Genomic DNA, 13566 nt, shown 5'->3' on the forward strand with positions numbered 1-13566 from the left:
GGGGTAATGTAGCTTAGGGCCTTTGTTTAGGAAAGGCTAACCATTGTGGTAAAGAGATCACTTAACAGTTTTTCCTCCTATGCTCTTAGATCCAGCAGAAATCCTTAGCTAATGTTACAGCTTTTCCAGTGTACAGAAGAGGGCTATTTTTCAGTCATCACATGTGTGCTTATATACCTTCAGTGGTTTTGGAACCCACCTGGAGGTCCTTAATGTGTGTTGACTTTAAAAACACTGGCAGATGCCCCCCTCCCACCTCTTTTCTGTATTGTCAGTATTCATGGCAGTTAAACTATGCCATCAGCCACAGACTCAAAGATCCACTCAGCTGCATGGCCTGAAAGGCCAAAGTGCGCTCGAGTGTGCACAGGCTCTGCCGTAGGTGGACAAGCCTATTGTAGAGCATCTGTCAGTGGTCATTGTTTGTGTCCAGTTACCCTAGAACGTGACGAGGAGGGGGTTGTCATGGCAGCTTGTTTCTTTAGGAGCTGAGTTACCTCTTAGTTTGAGGGAAGGGTGGGATACCACGGCATAAATACTAAGATTTTCCCTTCTCCCTTCTCTCTCCGGCCTCCCAAGTAATTTCATAAAGCGTTCAAATGCGTTACCCAGTGAAAAGGCCAGGCATTCTCCAAATCTGAGAGCAATGACCAGAGATGAACCTTTTAGCTAATTGCTTAGGTATTTGCTGTAGCTCTATCTGACATCATAGAGCCAAGGAGGCTCTATGTCAGTTACATGACATAATCTTTCTTTGTTGATGTCTTCACATCCAGTGTTTTAAAAGACAAAAAAGCCGCGTGAATTTCATTTATTCTGCTGACCCAACAACAGCTCTGCAACCGTACCTAGATTTACTTATTTTATCGGGGAAAAAAAAAAACCCAGAAAATTTGTAGATCAAAGTAATGTAAATTGTTGAATAAAAGTTTTAAAGTTTAAGAGGTGTTGTGCGTATTCCATTTGACCCCTTTCTGTTAGCTGGATCGTAGAAGCACTGTCCGAGAGCAGTGTGAGTAATCTTGTTGACTTAACCGTTGGGCATTTTCAAGGTGAAAGGATAAAGTATTTGAAGGCCGAGATTGAGCAAGCATGGATAGGATGGCTCCATCTTCTCCCTTCTATGCTATAGTCCTACCAAGTTAATCCAGGTAAAAGAATAACTGTACTGGACTTTAGACCCTTCACTGGGACATTCAGAGTAGTGAGGAAGATAAACTTCTGATACTTGGATAGTTATGTGATCTTGTTGTGGCCACCCACTACTCCCCTGTGCAAAGAAAAAAAGTGTGGAATTCCTCACAGGATGGAAAGGGTGCTGGATGAGGACTATGCACAACCGTGAGAACATAGTGTGGTGAAACTAAAAGTGAGTTTATACAGACCATTCAGCTTTCCTGAGCAGTCTGCGACTGAGAAACATTCTGGGCTTAATTCTTGACTTTGGTCACAGCAGGGAACTGGGTACACAGGTTGGATCTCTTAGAGAATGCAGGGAAGAAATCACTTCCTTTATTCCTTAAATGGAGGTAAGAGGAGTGTGTAGCCGAGCCGTCATATAAAATCCTGCAAAGACAAAATCTGCCTGCCTATTCAGTGCGTGTTCTTTCGCCAGAGTTTCTGTTTTTATATCAGTATTCCTTGCCCATGTATCTCCTTAAACGTGTTGGTGCTACATAAAGGTAGTGCCTTTGAGCCTTGGTTTTACAAATGCTTGGAAAGCCGTCGAGACTATTGGTACCGTACCAGTACCAGGATGAAGCCCAGTCATTTGGAAATTAGTGCAGAGGCACCAGCAGCCAGCACCCTGCCCTGTGTCACAACTGACATAAAGGATATTAGATTTCTTTTAAAATCGTAGAGTCCGTTTCCGTGAATACTTTTGCCAACAAAACACATTTAAGTGGCTAGAGCTCAGCACCTTTAGTGACTTCATAGAAAGGGACCCTTGACGGTTATTTACACCTCTTGAGCCCTGCAATTTTGGTCTTTGTTTTTTCTTTTAATGACATTTATTGAGAATTTTTATCAGTTGTTCGCAAATCAAAAGTGATGGTTTATGAGCGGTACAATGAAACCCATTCTTTTCAAAGTAAGTAAATAGAATGGTTTTAGATCGCTGGCGGCTTCTCCCAGTCTCGGGGAATCTACTGCTGGATGCGTCGGATTGACTGAATCTGGAAAGTCTGGGCGTGAGAGCCCCATTCTCTCCAGTGCTTATAGTCTCCTCCATGGTGATCGCACTCCAAGATATACTGGTACCCACGGTATCCAGGATATTGGTAGCAGACCCATCTAGGAAAGCCCAAATAGTCACCTTGTTAGCCGAACACTGAAATGGAGTGAAAGCCAGATCTAACACTTGAAGACTGAGCTAGAAATCCTACCAGAACCCAATTTGTGAAATGGAGTTGATTTTGTGAAACAGTAATTCATGAATGCGTGAAGCCTATTCTCACCACAGAATGCTTTGGTATGTACTCCTGAGGTGCCAGAAAAATACTTTTTGTACTTGGGCTGGTACATGGATTAGGAACTACATGAATGTTTGTGGGGAAGGGAACTCAGTGACAACCCAAAAAGTCCCACTAATAGTTAAAAATTGACCAGTGAGGATGAAGGTCTACTGTTATGAACAGTTAGTGTTTCTTTGCTCAGGCAGAGACTTTTTAAAAAAAAAGGCATTTTTAGGCATCTTTAATGTGCTAGAATGGTGAATAAGTGTAGTGAAGGCTTTTTTGTGCCCAATACCCATAGGATGTGAGCTGCTAAAAAGCCTCAGAAATCATCTCATTTAACCTCATTTTGCCAATTTAGGAAACAGGCCCAGGGAGCTTAAGTGACTTTTCCAAGGGTCACACAGGTTCTAAGTGTCAGGACTGGGGTTTGAACCCAGATCCTCTCACTTCTGGTCCCGCACTCTTTCCAAATATGGGTAAGATTCCCTAACCTGAATTCATAAAAACTCAATAGAAAAGAAATGAAGTCACTCATGGGCATGTGTCTACTGATGCCTGAATTCCATTTCTCACTTACGCTCCACATTGTATCTTCATGGAACCAACTTCATTGTTGCACCAGCCCATGGCCTGCAAGGAGGGGTAGTCATCGCAGATCTCCCACTGGCGGCCAATGAAGTTTTCTTTCTCAAAGATCATGATCTTGGATTCCTTATGGTTCTGTAACCCAAGAACAAGAGAACCTGGGAGTGGCTCCAAAACTAGTCTTATTATCCTCAATTCTTTGTGGGAGAAAAAAAAAAACCCTATCTTTTAAAGTAGTCAAAATAAATGTAAGCCTAGAATAGACTTTACTTGACTAAAGAGAGGGCTTCAGAGATCATTCAGTGAACATTTACTTTTTGATGGTCTAGAACTCTGGTTCCATCAGTGTAAGGATCTCCTGGTGTGGAAAAAAACCATCCTCTACTGATTCAGATAGGCAGAGAGTTGTGTGAGGTACTGAGAAATTAGGGACTATTCCTGGTCACAGCTAGTGCTATCAAAACCGGATTTGAATTCGGGTTTTTCTGATGCCAGGGCCAGTAGTCTGTCTATTCATGATGCCGCACTGCCTCTCAAATAAATCATAGAGTATATTCAAAATGAGCACCCTTTCAAAGGTAGGAAGTCCTTCTACAGTGTCCAATGGTCTTCCTTGTACATTCAGAGAGTAACAGAGCCTACACCTTTGGGAAACAGCCTATTCTGTTGTGGGACAACTGTCATTCTCAGAAAGTTAGGTGAAAATGTTAGGGGTCAAAACAGCCTCGGGCAGACAGATGAGGCACATCCTGACTTACTTCAATCACTTGTCCTGTTTTTGCAACAAATACCCACCCAAATTTAGCAAAGGGGAGTAATTTGTCTGAGGAACATCCTCTTTCCCTTACCATGTGGAAGACTCAGCTGCTAGTCATCTGTTCTTAAACATTTAAGGTAAAAGCAATCTGGTTGGGTGTCATTTACACTTAGGTTACCCCCACCACGAGGCTTTCAAAGCTCACCTGGGGGAAAACGGCCAGGAGAGCAAGGACAAATGATAGTACTATATGGTCCTGAAGGAGGAGCCTCCCCCACACCATTCCCTTGGACCATCTCTGTGGGAAGCGATGGTACCGCCATTCCTCATTCACACGTGGACCACAAGCTTCAAGCTACTCACCGCGGCGCAGATTGGGCGAAAGGACATGAGACGCTCCACGTGGTAGGCATTGCTCCCACTCCAGGCTTCCCAACGCGGATACTCTCCTCTCTCCAGGACAAACTGCTGCCCACAGAAGCTTGTGTGTTCATAACCGATCCATCTGTGGAAAGATGGGTCAAGGCAGATCCCGGTACAGACCAAAGCAACAGACACATTTACTTAAATATATTGACTCCCCCAAGGGCATCATCCAGGATGCAGCACCTGTAGGACCTTGCCTCCTGGAATAAGAAATAATGATAATTGGCATATGTGTAATTATTTACAGTTTACATTATTTCATCTAAGTAACAACTTCACCATGATGGCACCAGGGACCCAAATGGGGAGGTTAATAGATGGAATTTTTGATTTATCTGTGGTTTGGGGTAATTTATCGCACTCCTTCAATGAAGGGGTTGAGAGTTTGTTGGAAACTTGGTCTTCACCTGATCAGAACCCATGTTACATATTTAGATCTGGAAGAGATCTTTGAGGTCATCTAGTCCAGCCTCACTTTTTTTTCAATGGATGAAGAAACTGAGGCTTTGAAAGGTTGCTAGACTTACCCAAGGTCACATAACTAGTTAGCTTGTTGTTTCGGCCATGTTCGACTCTTTGTGACCCCATTTTGGGGGGATTTTCTTGGCAGAGATACTGGAGTGGTTTGCCATTTCCTTCTCCAGCCCATTTGACATATGAGGAAACTGAGGCAAACAGGGTGAAGTGACTTGCCCGGCGTCACACAACTAGTAAGTGTCTGAGGCTGGATTTGAATCCAGGAAGATGCATCTTCCTAGCTTCCCAGACTAGTAGGTTACAGAGCCGGAATTCAAACTCGACTCTTCTGACACCCCGCTGAGTGTTCTTTCTGCTATTTCGGTCGCCCAATAGCCCGTCCAGTATCCTAAGAACGCTCTAATTTGACAACCTACTTTAATTTTTTTTTTTTCCCTACTCAAATTCCATACTTGGAGCTCCAATTCCACAATTTGGTGCCTCTGTCTTTGACCTGGCTCCATCGCCCTCCCCACCCTTTGCCTAGCTTCCTTGTCCTTCAAGACACAAAATAGAGGGATTGCAATAGCTGTCTGTAGAGCTAAGTGAGATTCTAGGTTATCAGGCTCCTGTTTCCTTGAATCACCCAAATCTAGAGACCTAGAGTAAAAAAAGAAGAGTTTTGGATTTTTCTCCACTCAGCCGACCCCTGCCTCCCTGGTTCTATGACCATTTAGGTGACACAGTGGGTAGAGCATGGGGTCTGGAAGAGTTGAGTTCAAATTTGACCCTCGGTACTTACTAACCTGGGAAAGTCACAACTTCTGTCTGCCTCAGTTTCCTCATCTGCAAAATGGGCATAATTATAATAATAACCTCCACCTTGCAGGGTTGTTGTGATGATCAAATGAATATTTGCAAGGCACCTAGCCTAGCACTGTGCCTGGCCCATAGTAAGTATTATACAAATGTTAATGATTATTATTGCTAATTGTTTCCCTTCCCTCTCCACCCCATCCTGCTTTCCTTATTCTGGCATCAATCAGTGAGCCAGTCAACAACGTTTCCCTTGATGTCAAAGTGGACTGTGATTTTAATCCACCTGTGAAGAGACAGGATAGGAGAAAAGAGTGAGATTTCTTGTCAGGACAGAAAGATTGACCATCCACAAGGGGGCCCTGGAAGACGGGGATTGTAACATGTATGGTTCTGCTGCATGGAGGCTGCAGGGAAAGCCCGCCTACTTTCTCTGACCTGGACATCAAGAATGGGCTTCTCTGGACCAGCAGGTCCGAGGGCAGGGGGAGGCCTCTGGCTGCCAGTCTCCATGGAAGCAGCCACTGAGCCACGCACCTGTGGCAAGCCATGCACCTGTGGCAAGCCATGCTCTCTCTCCTGCTGGCGTGGGACCCTAAGAGCCAGGGCACAAATGGCACATTCCCACCCTCTTTCCCCCCACAAGGCTAGATCAACGGGAGAACTTTCAGAGAGGAAAGGTTCTGCCTTTGCAATGTAGTGTCCTGAATAGGTTGCAAGATGTGGAGTCAGGAAGTCCTGTATTCAAATCCTACCACGGATACTTAACAAACTGTGGGATCCTGGACATGTGATTTAACCGTCTGAGACTCGGTTTTCTCCTCTGTAAAGTAGGTATAATAATAGCACCTACTTTAAGGGTTGTTGTGAAGATAAAATGAGTTATATACACATATACATACATAGTACTTTGCAGACTAAAATACTAACTATTATTATTGTTATCATCCAGTCAGGGAGAGTGTAGGTCTCTTTGCCAGGTCTCTCCAGCATAAAACAAGGAGTGATTTGAGGCAGAGGACTAGGGATGCCTATCTTCTCCCAAAATGGGGCTTTATATACAAAAGGCCCACATCTGGTATTAGACCCTCATGAACCAGAGGGCACCTAACCTGTGGGCTGAGAAGTGGAAGGGGTGGAAAAGAGAAGGCAAGGACGAAGATCTGATTATTGCCTTCCCACCTTCGTGTGGTATGCTTGGTCCTTTAATATCCTTGGCACTATCAAGCTGATCCAGGAAGCATTCTCCGAATTTCCTATAGCTCAGGGTTCTGGTGACAAAATTCTGTCATTTTGTCGGGGGCATGGCCCCTCTCTCCTTTTGGAGATGGTCTCTAAGAGTTGGTTTTGTTTAAAAAAAAAAAGTCTCCACCAACAGCCAACCTGGTAATGATTCTCCAAGCCATCACCACTTATACCTGAAGGTCATATTGATGCCAAAGTTTGTGTTCTCATGGATAAAGCCTTCTAGAACCCAGGATCACCTCTAGACCCGGGTGAAACATCAAAGGAGGACTCTCACTTAAGGCTAGTGTTTTAAAATTACTGCATCAGTAGGTACTGTGGGGACTGAACCCCTGCCCTCCCTTATAAAGACAGAGAAGGTATTGCTAGAACCTGAAGGCTCCCGTTTCTTTCTCCTTGGCACCCACACTCATTTCCTTCTCTCTCTTGCTTGGCTCGTCTCTTAAAGAGTCCCACCCAAAGGCCTAACTAGGAAGAGGCAAGTGGGGCTTTGGCTCAGGGCAGCAGCAACCCAGTGGGACAAATTTTTTCCAGCGGGTGTATATTCTACCTGTGGTGGTCACCATAGTTATCTAGGTAGCACGGTATGGATAGAGCACAATGGACTTGGAGCCAGGATAGACCTGAGTTCAAATTCTGTCTCAAACATTTAATAGCTGTGGGACACTGGGCAAGCCACCTAACTCTTTCACTCTGTTTCCTTATCTATAAAATAAGAATAATTATTGTACCTTGAAGATAATATATATAAAGTACTATATAAATACTGGCTACTATTCCCCACACCTCTTCTCCTGTCCTCTGGAAGCATGGATCATAGATTTAGAACCAGAAGTCCAGCCTGTTCATTTTACAGATGAGGAAACTGAGTCTCAGAGAGGTTAAGTGACCTGGCTGCCAAGGTATTTGAATGCACGTCTTCCCGACTTCAAGTCACTACATGGAAAGAAGGAAGGAAAGAAACAAGCATGTATTAAGCACCTACTATGTGCCAGGCACTCCTGTCATCCTCATAACAACCCTGGGAGAAAGGTGCCCGCATGGGGCAACAACACCAGTTACAGGCTTGTCGGAGAGACAGGAAGCCCCTCTCCACAAAGCAATGATACCAGCGGCCCTTCTTTGACTGACTCCGGCTCTGGGGACATCCAGAGTGGGTCATTTGGCAGGGTGGCGGGGCGGTTAGATACTCACGCGCCACATTCCACCTTCAGGGATCTGACATTGTCAAAGCTGCACTCGGAGACATTGGGGCAGGGGCCCGTGAACTCCATCCGCTTCCCCTGGAAGTTCTCCTGGTCATAGATGGTTACCTGTGGCAGAAGGAGTCGAGGATGGGAATGAGGCAAGCAGGCGGGCGAGGGGCCCTCTGCTCAACCTTATCCTCCCAATCACCAGAAGAAAAGGTTTTTGTGGTCGGGTTTTTGGGCTTTTTTATTTTTATTTTGTTTAAGCAAGTATAGAAATAACCTAGAGTAGCTCAGGAAATTTCAGATTCCCTTATTTTTATCTAGTGGTAATTCCCTGATGAATAAGGAAAGTTGTTTAAAGAAACACTCCTGGCCTGTAGGAGGGTCATGTAACCAGGTTCCTTGGTAGACCTCGAGAGGAGGATTTAAGGTGGGAACTCTCACTGACACCCTGATCCAGTGTCAGCACGGACAGGGCCATGGCCTGGAATAGAGCATAGAAGCAGAGAGCCATGATTGGAGGGAGAGCTCCTTGGGAAGAGAGGGCAGAATCTCTTCCTGTTTCTGTGGTTCCAGATCCTATGATGTCTAAGGGTCCAACTTTAATGTGACTTACACAAGGTCACAGTGCTAGTAAGTAGCAGAGGCAGAATTCAAACCCAGGTCTCCTGACTCGAGAGACTTTCCCCCTACTCTGCCATACTGCCCCTCAGCAAGGAGACAGGTTCTGTCTGTGATTGCCTGGGTGATCTTGAATTCAAGTCATTTCCCTTTTCTAGGTTCTCAGTTTCACCAACTGTAAAACAGGCATGGCATAATATAGTGGATGGCACAGTGGGTAGAGTGCCAGGTCTGCAGTTGGGAAGACCTGAGTTCAAATCTGGCCTCAGACGCTTACTGGCTGTGTGACCCTGGACAAGTCACTTAACCTGGTTTATCTCAGTTTTCTCATCTGTAAAATGAGCTGAAGAAGGAAATGACAAACCACTCCAGTATCTTTGCCAAGAAAACCCCAAATGGGGTCATGAAGAGTCCGACACAATTGAAAAACGTCTGAGCAACAACAAATATAGTGAATAGAGCTATGGACTTGGAGTTAGGAAGACCTGGATTCAGATCCTGCCACAGACACTTATTAACTGTGGGACCTGTACAAGTCAGCTTCCTCATCTGTAAAACAAGGTCCCTTGTGGCTCCAGATCTCTGATGCTATGAACACAAATGGCATTACTGAAATGGAGGTAGTTTGTGCATTTGGAGGGGGAATGTCCCAGAAGCTCCACTGGTCTGAATCCAGCTCTCCCCAGCCTGGTTTGTATAAAACCTTAATGTGGGCTATGACTGGTGCGGCCTTGGGTATGTTTTCTTTTCAAAGATAATTTATCAATGCAGTAATATATCACACACCCCCATATTCCCCCTACCCCCACCTTGGCCTGTAAGCAGAAAATCCCTGTCCTTTCCCCTGAGGTCTTGTCCCACGTGTGGCCGTGGCCAGACTTTGGGGCACCCCTGCTAGGATTAGCTGTAGACAAGGTGAGGAGCCAGCCAGGATGGCCTAAGGAGAGAGATTTTTTAACATGACTTTCTAAAGTACCTCTTCTTTTGAATACCAGGAAATCCCACTCTCCTTGGCATGGAGGTATTTATCTTGCTATAAATCAACTGTTCTGGGTTTCACTGAAGGTTCAAAGCTTCTGGCGGATGGCACACGCTGGGGGTACAGCCTCAGCATTAAAATCTTGCCTAGGGTAGACAAATGCTTTTCTTGGCTCTCTTGTTGACTGTCAGATTTTATCAGCTGCAGCAGCCCAGCAGAAGGTCTCTGGCGCCTGCCTTGGGACTCCCACCTCGCCTCTGAGAGCCCACCTTCCAGCGTGCCCTTTCACCCAAGTGGACGGGCATTCATTCCCTGGTCTTCCAGCTGAAGGGCTTACCTTCCATGGCCCTAGAGGCCCAGGCAAAGGGTTTGTCTGAGCCATCCTAGCAGCCGGCGCGGTTTCTGCAAGAGAAAGAAAAGGTCACTTTTGGGGTCCTGACTCAAAACAAATGTGGCTATTCTCTCATAAGCCTAGAGCTCCATCATCAATTCAAACACGCCTCTGCTTCTCCACCTCCCACGTCCCCCAAAAGGGGGCAAAATTGCTATGAGCTGATAGACAGACTTCTTACAATTACGTTTGCGGCCTCAGTTGAAACTGCAGAATCCAGAAACGCAAGATTGAGACCTTGGAGATATGATCCAGCCCAGTTAATTTTATGGATGAAGGGACTGAGAGCTGGGTGTCAGTGGCTGCTAGAGCCCGGTGTCCTGTCCACCTCAGAGACAGTCCGAGCAGTAAGAGTGCTGGACTTGGTGTCAGAAGGAACCTGGGTTCAAATCCTACCTTCAACATCACCTCTCTGAGCCTCAGTTTCTCACATCTGTAGCATGAAGATAATAATACCACTAAGGACCAATCTTACAAGGTTCAAATGAGGCAGCGTATATAAAATGTGTGCTATAGTTCAAGGTAGGTTCTGTAATTGGGAGGGACCTCAGAGACCATCTAATGCAAGCTCCTAGATTTACGGAAGAGGAAACTGAGGCCCAGGGAAGAGAATAATTTAAAATCAAGTATTTAGAACTACAAGGAACTTCACAATCATCCAGTACAAATTCCTTATTTTACAGATGAGGAAACAGAGGCCTCAGAAAGGTTAAATGATTTAACTGAAGTTACACAGCTAATAACCGTTGAAGCTAGGATTTCAATCCTAACTCCAAATCCGGCCTTCTCCATGGTGCCATTTTATCCCTGTTGTGGGGTGGAACACTGTTTCTAGTCTCAGACTTGTCATTGACTTCCAAGCGTCAATCCCCTCCTCTCTCCAATTAGGGAGTTGGTTAAGGTCTTGACTTTTCATGTGACTTGTCCAAGGTCACACAGGTAGGAAGCAGCAGAGGTAGGATTTGAACCCAGGCCTGGCCCTAAGACTCACATGGATGAAGAGCTAGAAGGGATATCAGAGATCTTCCAGCCTAACCCCCTCATTTTAGAAATGAGCCCCAGAGAAGCCAAGTGGACTTGCCCAAGGTCATGCAAATGGTATGTGGAAGGCCTGAATTCGATTCTGGGTCCTCAGACTTCAAATCTCCTTCTTTGTACCTACTTTCAAACCTACCTGCTTTCTACAGTCAGCCTAGCACCTTGAGATCATAGAACCAGAGCTGGAAGGGACCTATGAGGCCATCTAATCCACCCTGCCCCTTACCTTTTTCAGGGGAGGAAACTGAGGCTCACAAACGTAAAGTGACTAGATCATGGTCACACAGCTAGTAGGTATGAGAAGTGAGACTTGAACCCAGATCCTTCTGACTCAAAGTCCAGCACTTCCACTTTACTCCCTCCCAGAGGGCAAATAAATTGATCCAGAAGTAGGAACCATGGCTGGCTGACCCCCCTCCACAGACTTGCTGACCAGTGACTCTCTTCCTTGCATGCCACACCCATCTCCCATCTCTGTGGCTTTGCCCTGGCTATTCCCCCATACCTGGCATGTTCGCCCTCTCCACCTCTGCTCCCTGGCTTTTTTCCTTCTGCAGGAGGCCTTCCTTGGTCCCTCTCTCTGAAATTACCCTCCGATTACTCTGTATCCATGTACACAGTTGTATGTACCTGGTTGTTAAGACTGTGAGCTCCTTGAGGGCAGGGACTGTTTTGGCCTTTCTTTGTATGCCCAAAGCTTAGCACAATGCCTGGTACATAGTAGGCCCTTAATAAGTGTTTGTTGACTAACTGACTGACCTGTAAGCTGCTTCCAGCCATCCTTTCCTGGGATGGACAGCCACCTTAGGAGGTATGGCCCAGCCAAGGCTGCTGCCTCTTCCAGGCAGCAGATTCAAAGACCGAGGTTGTACACCCAGGCAGTAAGGGGAGCGGGGGATGGGGAGAGTGAGAAGAGTGCTGGATCAGGAGCCAGGTAACCTGGGTTCTCAACCCAGCCCCGCTGCTAAATAGCAGTGTGGCCTTAGCCACGTCCGTGATAGGATATTAGTGGCTAATTGGCGGCACAGCGGATAGAGCATGGGGCCTGAGTTGAAATCTCCACTCAGACACTTACCAGCTGTGTGACCCTGGCCAAATCACTTAATCTCTGTCTGCCTCAGTTTCCTCACCTGTAAAATGGACTTAATAATAGCAGCTACCTCCCAGGCTTGTTGTATCACAACTGAAATAATAATTGTAAGATGCCTAGCACACAGTAGGTGCTGTATAAATGTTATTAGTAATAAGAGCTAACATATAAACGTTTCCACGTTTTCGAAGTGCTTTACACAGATTGTCTCGTGTGATCCTCAAAACAACCCATCAAGGTAGGGGCTATTAATCGTCTCCATTTTACAGATGAGGAAACTGAGGCAGACAGGTTAAGTGACTCGCCCAGGGTCACACAGCAAGTAGGTGTCTAAGGTGGGATGTGAACCTCGGTCTTCCCGACTCCAAGTGCAGTGTCCTACCCGCTATGGCCTGCCGTCTCTTGGCCTCTATTTCCTTAAAATGAAGGGTTCCTTCCTGCTCTAAGGGTCTACAAGGCTCGTAGGAGCAAAGTGCAGATAAACATATCGACCCAGGGAGCTCAATGCTTTAAGCCCTCAGCAGTCAAACCACATTTCCCGACAGCCACTCTTCCCCACCTGCTTCTGCCTCCAAGCTTCCAAAATGCCCACTCACTCCACTTTTTTCGAGGATCCCTCCAACCCTGCAGGGGCTGCTTGGTCAATAGGGCAACTCTGGCTCTGACTCCCTTCTTCCAGGGCCGGAGAGGACCCTTCTAGGGTTCAGGACTGCAATCTCCATCCCTCACCCCCAATTAGCAGGTATCTGCAGCCCCTTCTCTTCAAGCCAAAAGCCCTGAGAGCAGGGAGATGGGAATGGGTAAGAGAGGCCAAGCTAGCTTCACTCACCGAGCTCCCTCTGGACAGCCTGGGTCTCCATCTAGTACCAACTCAGCCCAGAGCGCGCCTTTATATAACGCGGCCACCTCTGGCTTGTCAGCACAATGCTTTCTCTGCCTAGATCTCTAGGTGATCCCTGGGGCTTTGGGCAGCTCAGCCCGGGGCTGTCTGGGTTTTTGTTTAAAGGGATATAAACATTCCTGGACACCACTGCTGTCTGTGGACGCAGGCCCGCTGTACTTGCGACATTTTAGTGGGGGCTGGGGATAGGGGCTCTGCTCTCTCTCCATGCCTGTCTTTGGATGCTGCTGGAAGAAAGAACCCTTGCTGGGGCAGGGAATTGGGCCTTAGCTTCAGGGGCCAAGGAGAGGAGGCATGGTGCCCCAGGTACCTCATTTTACCTGGTTAGTGCTTGGGTAATCGAAGCCCCCTCCATCCTTAGTGACTTGTGACTCCTTGCACCAGTGAACACCTCATCTCAGAGCTTCCCGGGGGCTCAATGGCCCTGTTTCTCCAAGCAACTGCCTTGATTGAGAGAAGCAGTCCTCCCTCCCTCCCTCGAGCAACTCCCCCCCAATCCCCAACCCTACCCCCACCCTATCCCAACCCCCATCCCCAACCCCATCCTCTCTACTCACCAACTATTGGGCCCCAGGCAACCTTTTTGTTTCCAGGGAAAAAATTCCTTTAATG

At 46.6% G+C, this 13566-nt stretch overlaps 1 protein-coding gene across 1 annotated transcript; it reads right to left on the reverse strand.

Moving 5' to 3' along the window:
• Positions 1-2147: 2147 nt before the first annotated feature.
• On the reverse strand, positions 2148-12913 carry CRYBA1 (crystallin beta A1). The gene is made up of 6 exons (XM_027862541.1): positions 12883-12913; positions 9872-9936; positions 7939-8057; positions 4165-4306; positions 3037-3179; positions 2148-2295 (listed from the first exon to the last, which is right to left on the reverse strand). The coding sequence occupies exons 1-6, from the start codon at positions 12911-12913 to the stop codon at positions 2148-2150; spliced, it is 648 nt and encodes a 215-aa protein (XP_027718342.1).
• Between the last annotated feature and the right edge of the window lie 653 nt (positions 12914-13566).

Source organism: Vombatus ursinus, unplaced genomic scaffold, assembly GCF_900497805.2.
Source record: "Vombatus ursinus unplaced genomic scaffold, bare-nosed wombat genome assembly UNPS02014768.1, whole genome shotgun sequence".
Classification (NCBI taxonomy): Eukaryota; Metazoa; Chordata; class Mammalia; order Diprotodontia; family Vombatidae; genus Vombatus; species Vombatus ursinus.